The sequence below is a fragment of the Charadrius vociferus genome, unplaced genomic scaffold, assembly GCF_000708025.1.
Source record: "Charadrius vociferus isolate BGI_N301 unplaced genomic scaffold, ASM70802v2 scaffold266, whole genome shotgun sequence".
NCBI classification, from domain to species: Eukaryota; Metazoa; Chordata; class Aves; order Charadriiformes; family Charadriidae; genus Charadrius; species Charadrius vociferus.
In genome coordinates, this window is record NW_009649114.1 from 1,483,090 (window position 1) to 1,489,241 (window position 6,152).

The 6,152-nt window shown below is 58.4% G+C and overlaps 1 protein-coding gene across 1 annotated transcript; it reads left to right on the forward strand.

Annotated features, from left to right (window-relative positions):
* The first annotated feature begins 487 nt into the window (after positions 1–487).
* Positions 488–4,838, forward strand: KLHDC8A (kelch domain containing 8A). The gene is made up of 5 exons (XM_009888224.1): positions 488–863; positions 2,439–2,603; positions 3,716–3,931; positions 4,327–4,428; positions 4,645–4,838. The coding sequence occupies exons 1-5, from the start codon at positions 488–490 to the stop codon at positions 4,836–4,838; spliced, it is 1,053 nt and encodes a 350-aa protein (XP_009886526.1).
* Positions 4,839–6,152: the final 1,314 nt, after the last annotated feature.

Genomic DNA, 6,152 nt, shown 5'->3' on the forward strand with positions numbered 1-6,152 from the left:
TTCCCCAGCAGGCAGGAAAACAGCCGGGGAAGTGAGCAGACGGCTTGCAGCCTCCTCAGTTTGAATGTCGCTTGGGGGCGGGGATGCTCAGGAAACAGGATAGCAAACTGACTCCAACCTCTCTTGCTCTTGCCTTCCCCCCCCCCCCTTTTGTTTTGTTTTATTTTTAGGATCGGTCTCTGCATAAGCTTCTGAGGCAGATCTGGAACGGCAGGAGTAATGGAAACGCAATGAAAGGTATGATGGGTCGCTGCTGGTCTGTCTTGGGGGGCGGCTGTGGGACTGGTGGCTGCGGGGGACTGCCCGGTGGGGATGCTCCGGTCCCCGCTCTGCTCCTGGCTGCCCGCAGCCCTGCCAGGGGGAGGATGGTGTTTGCACTTCGTGTTTCTTTGTTGGTTTTCCCCTGGCACTTCTCTGCTCTGTTTTGCAGCGTAGCCAGCCCCCTCCCGCGGGCAGGGACCGATGCCACCTCGCCCCACCAGCCACCATGGAGTTGGCTAATACCAAAGACTTCCAGTGGAAAACCCTCGCCCCGCTCCCGAGCTGCAGGGTCTACTCGACCTTGGTGGAAGCTGGCGGGCAGGTGTTTGCCATCGGGGGCTGCGATGACAACGGTGTCCCCATGGACTCCTTCGAGGTCTACTCCCCTGAGGCCGACCAGTGGACCTCGCTGCCCCCCATGCCCACGGCCCGGGCAGGGGTGGCTGTGGCCACCTTGGGCAAGAGAATCATGGTGATAGGAGGGGTCGGAGTGAACCAGATGCCGCTGAAGATAGTGGAGATGTACAACATAGATGAGGGCAAGTGGAAGAAGAGGAACTCGCTGAGGGAGGCAGCCATGGGCATCTCGGTGACGGCAAAAGGCAAGGAGGGTTGAGTCCTTCCCGGGCAGGGAGGGATGCCTGTGGGGTGGTGAGATGGGGAGGGTCAGCATCGGTTGATGCATCGGGCACAAACGCTTCCTGGGCAATGGCACAGGGTTACGTTGTTCTCCAAAACCTTTCCTGTGCTCCTAGAAGGTGGGCCCCACGTATTTGTCATATCCCACCTGCTGAAGATGACTGGCGGCCAAAAGTAGATAAACCCGGAGGTTGCTCAATGTTGTCTGCCCCGGAGCCACGAGGGCCATGGCTGTGCTGGTACCTGGGGGTATTTCAGGCAGGTCCAAGCCCCAGGATCTCAAATCAAACTTCTCCAGGGTTTTGTACCAAATTCTGGCCCTTATGTGCTGCAAGCGCTGGAAAAATAGGAATGGTGCTGCTGGCTGAGCGTAGCCAGGCTGGGAGGAACAGGCTGAGCTGTGGAACCGGAGGTGAAGGTCTCAGAGCCACAGAGTAGCTTTGAAGAGACATCCAAACCCAGAATCAGCCAGGAGATAGCCGGCTTCACGGTCATGGGCTCCAATCATTGTACAAGGAGGGGAAGCAGCTGGCCTCGTGCGTAGCTCCCCTCTGAAAGCTTAACCACTGCCTTAACCGGGGCTTGTTCAATGCCTGTGAGGCTCTGCCTTATCAGCCCATCTCGTTTTTTAATTTCCAAGCAGAGATGTGGAGCATTGATTTCCTTTCGCATGCTCTGCCGTCCTTTGAAGAGCCTGGGGCTGGGAGTTGTGTTCCCGAGCAGCGTGCCTGAGGTCAGCCAGCTTCCCGCCGTGCCTGGGATTACGAATCTAATCTCCAGGCAGCTTCTTTGAAAGCTGCTTGGTTTGTTTGCTTAAGTGGGTTTAAAAGCTACCGTCGAGGAATGTTTAAAAATAATGTTTACCATCTTGGAGATGATTTTCTCTCTGAGTATAAGCTTGCCTGACCGATACGCCAGGGTCAATTTGGTGTGAGAGGCCAGGAACAGAAATAGCTGCCCAAATCCTTGCAGCGCGCAGGCTGGTCTCTGCTTCTTCAGCTGCCTTGTGAGGCTGCCCACAAGGGCAGGGCTGCTGTCGCCGCTCTCCTGAATCTTGTCTGTGGAGCGATGTGCTTGTTGAAGGAGATAATGTGGGTGGCGTGCAGGTAGGATTTAGTTTTGGAGAGAGCCAGGTTTGCCGTTAGCCGGAGATGGATGTAGCTGATAGGGATTTGGTGAGGAATAAGCAGCCTCAGTGCCTTGTCTTGGCCCTGAGCCCTCCGGGCTGGGTCGCAGAGCTGCCATCCTGTGCCCGACCTCGGTGGGGCAAAGCAGGAGCTGAGCCGAGGAGCAGCAGCCCCCGGACGGGGGAGCAGCGGTGGGGGAAGAGCATCAGCGTTGGTGCGGGGATGGGGCGGTTGGTGCCTTCCCTCTCCCCGGGGGTGGGAGCTCGGGACGTACACGGGCACTCGGGTAGGAGGGAACAGTTCTGCTCCACATCGTCTGATGGCACGTGTGTTTTTGCAGGGGGGGGTGTTATTTCTGATGCTTTCCTATAATCATTTTGTGGGATTTTCTCGCTCCTTGGCCCTGTCCAGACTACAGAGTCTATGCGGCTGGGGGGATGGGGGCTGACCTGCGGCCGCACAACTACCTGCAACACTACGACATGCTCAAGGACATCTGGGTGTCGCTGGCGGCCATGCCCACACCCAGGTACGCTGCCACATCCTTCCTGCGAGGCACCAAGATCTACGTGCTGGGTAAGAAGCAGTCCTGTCTCCTCCTCCTCCTCCTCCTCCTCCTCCTCCTCTTCCTCCTCCTCGGCACCGCTGGGCAGCAGCTCCTTTGCTCTGAGCACTGAGAAACCTCCACGGCTGCCGGCAGCCAAGGGGGCAGTTGGTCTCTGCTCCGAGGGTGCAGTTGGTCTCTGCTCAATTTGCAGTCCTGCAGCTGCGATAAAAGCCCTTGGATTCAACTAGTGAGTAAAAATACGTCTGTGCATTGTATTATCGGCAAAGCACCGCAGCTTCACAAAGGGTCTGCGTTTGGCAGAGGAAAACGCTGGGAAACGCCGAACCAAACCTTTTACAGGGGACGTTTTTCATTAGTTTTGTGTTTATAGAAAGGGAAACTCGGGCAGAGAAAGGTTGCTGTGAGCTTGGGGCCAAATGGCATATCGGGATCAAAATGCAGGAGTTTGCTCAAACCACCAGACAGCCCTGGCTCTCTTTAGGGGTTACCAAAAAAGAGTCTTTGATCTATTTTGCAGTTTGCTTGCTGCTGGCGAACAGTTTGTGGGGCCGGTAGCGAGCACGGGCTCTTGCCTTCAAAGGCACGCTGAGCGTCTGAGCTGAGAATAGCTGTATTCATCTGCCTCTGATGGGTGGAAGAATAATACGCATCTTTGGCGGTGGTAGCAGCAGCTGCTGTGGCTCTCCCGCTCCGTCAGGGGCTCGGCAGCGAGGTCGGGGCTTGCTGGCTTGCACTGGCGCCGAACTCATCTGAATTGCAAAGGCTCCCTGAGCGCTGATCCCTCCTCTGCTGTGAATTTGTCTTGATTAAACCGGTGCATACTAAACACCTTCCTCTGCCAGCGACCGGCTGCTGCCGGTGTGGAGGGAAGCGGAGGGTGCGATGCGCTGGAAAACGAAGTGTTTTCATGCCAGGAACCTGCAGTGAAAGGAGAGGGAGCTCAAGGGTGAGAAGTTACCTGGCTTAGCAGCCCTCATCCAGGTGACTTGAGACCTGGGGACATCGTATGAGCTGGCAGCTCACTCTCAGCCTGCCCCAGGAGGTTCCTCTGGTTCCTGCTGCCGTTGGCTTGGTGCTGTGAGCCACACTGACCCTTTTCTTTCCGTCTCCCCTGCCCCAGGTGGAAGGCAGTCCAAGTACGCTATCAATGCCTTCGAGGTCTTTGACACAGAGACCAGGTCGTGGACCAAGTTTCCCAACATCCCCAACAAAAGGGCCTTCTCCAGCTTCGTGCCCACAGAAGACAAACTCTTCAGTCTCGGGGGCCTGCGGCAGGGACGGCTCTACAGGCAGCCCAAGTTCATGAGGACCGTGGACATGTTTGACATGGAACAAGGTGGGGGCTGTCCCAGCTCTGTCCTTTCCAGAGGAGCGGGGCGGGTGGCACGCAAGGCTGTGCTTTGGGGCTTTGCGGTCCTTGCAGAGTGCAGAGCTCTCATCTGCTGAGTCCTGGGACTGCTGGTGCCTCGAGCCCAGCCTAGAGGAAGGCCCGCAGTGAAAATGAACAAGTCAAGGCAGCAGGGGGGGAAACCCATGGTCCCGAGACCGCTGGGTTCAACAGCTCCCTCCTGACACGGTGGTGAGGAAGCTGACCCCTGTGTCATGGGGGTTTATCCCCCCAAGGTGCAGCAGCAAAACTGCGCTTCCACAAGCACGTAGGAGGTCAGAGAGGCAGATGGTTTCCCAGGAGTGGACGCTCCTGCGATGCCCGGTCTGTCCTGTCCCTCCCAGGTGGCTGGATGAAGATGGAGCGCTCCTTCTACCTGAAGAAAAGGCGAGCAGACTTCGTGGCTGGCTACCTGAAAGGCAGAGTCGTTGTGGCTGGGGGACTAGGTGAGGCACTGGGGATGGTGGTAATGCTTTAAAGGTATATGTGAGTCGTGTTGCCCTTACGGAGGGGAGAGATTCTGGCCCTGGCTGGCCTGAGGGAGCAGGGAAAAGGGACCCCATAAGGGGATGGGGTCCAGAGTACAGACACTGTCCCAGAGCAGACAAGGGACGCTTGCCATTGCTTCCCAGGTGACCCAGTGCCTTGTTTTGTGCTTCCAGGAAACCAGCCAACTGTCCTGGAGTCTGCGGAGGCCTTCCATCCTGAGAAGAACAAGTGGGAGAGCCTGCCCCCCATGCCCACCCCACGCTGTGCCTGCTCCAGCATCGTGGTCCGGAACTGCCTGCTGGCCGTCGGCGGGGTGAGCCAGGGCCTGAGCAACGCCGTGGAGGCCCTCTGCCTCTCCGATTCCTAGCTGGCTCCTGCCCGGCGGAGGACTCTGCCCCTCGCTGCCTCCAGCAGCAGCGGTGGTGGTGGTGGTGGGCAGCTCCCGGCAGCGCTGAAGCTGGGCGAGCATCACTGGAGCCACGCTGGGAGCTTGGCAGCACAGCTCTGCTGTAGCTAAACCCAGCCTTGCTCTGGGGCGCAGGAGGCTGCGGCCAGGGCTGCTGTTCCTCTCCCTCCCGGGCGCTGCCGTTCCAGCCCCATGGAGGGAAGGAGTGCTTTGGCTGGGGGTCCCCTCCAGTTGTCTTCAGAGCTTTGCGGGGAAACCCAGATGAAGGAACTGCTCGCAGCGCTGGTGTGCCGTGTGTCCTGCTATCAGGAAGGACTCTGGAGATCAGGGCATGGGCAAGTGTCTCCCTATGGCCATCCTGACCCACTACCAAAGGCGATGGGTCCTGAGGTGTTCGGAGTATCCGGACAAGTTAGTGGTGGTTCAGGGAGAGCTGTTGTGATGTTGCCCTCTTGCAGTGTCCTGGGTTCTACGCGTGCTTCCCTGCACAGATCCCCTTGGCTTGCAACAAGGGAAATTCCTGACCTGCAGCCAGATTCAGGGGATCGTTCTTCTGCCTTCGTAGCAAGGCTTTTCCTGCAAACCTGTAGCATTTGACTGTCACGTTGGCAGAAGCTGGAGCGCAAGGGGCTGCCGATGCTGCTGGGAGGGATGAATGCCCAAGGGACTGTTTTGGTTAGAGCGAAGACCTTGCTTTCGGCACAGAACTAGCACAGATGCTGCCTTTGCTGGGTTTCATGCAGAGATGGCCTCAATCTACAGTGTTCCAACCCGGTTTTTAGCTCTTCTAATGACTTGGGATCTTCTGTTTAGCCCTGGAAGAAAGGAGCAAAACTGAGTGCTGCCCCTGGCTCTGGGGCGCACTCACTGTGGGGGTGGGCAGGGGCTTTGGCCGTCGGAGACCCCGGCCACCGCCTTCTCTTTGGTTTCGTTCTTCCCGGACAGTTTGCGGAGGGCTGTGCGAACCGTCGGGTTTACAATTCCAGCTTGGAGCAGTTGCACCATTAAAAGCTGTATTCGGAGAAGCCCCCGGAGAAGCTCGGTCCGTGCTCTGGGCTGTGCCCGTATGAGAAGGTGGGACCCAGTCTGGGGGGAGAGAGGGGCCCAGAGCAGGTGGGGATGCGCCATCCCTCTGTTAAAGCGGGTCCTCGGCAGAGGGGAGGGGGGGTGTCCCGGTGTCGGCCCCTCCGTGAGGGCACCGGGGGCGGCTGCGAGGCTCCGCCGGTGCCGGATCCGCTCCCGCCGCTGCGGAGCACCGGGGGCACCGTGCGGGGG

Excerpts from the sequence above, each read along its gene's own strand:
- KLHDC8A (XM_009888224.1), top strand. The coding sequence starts at position 488 with ATGGAGTTGGCTAATACCAAAGACTTCCAGTGGAAAACCCTCGCCCCG. Across the intron at positions 864-2,438 it reads CATCTCGGTGACGGCAAAAG|ACTACAGAGTCTATGCGGCT; the intron begins GCAAGGAGGGTT and ends GGCCCTGTCCAG. Across the intron at positions 2,604-3,715 it reads CACCAAGATCTACGTGCTGG|GTGGAAGGCAGTCCAAGTAC; the intron begins GTAAGAAGCAGT and ends CCCCTGCCCCAG.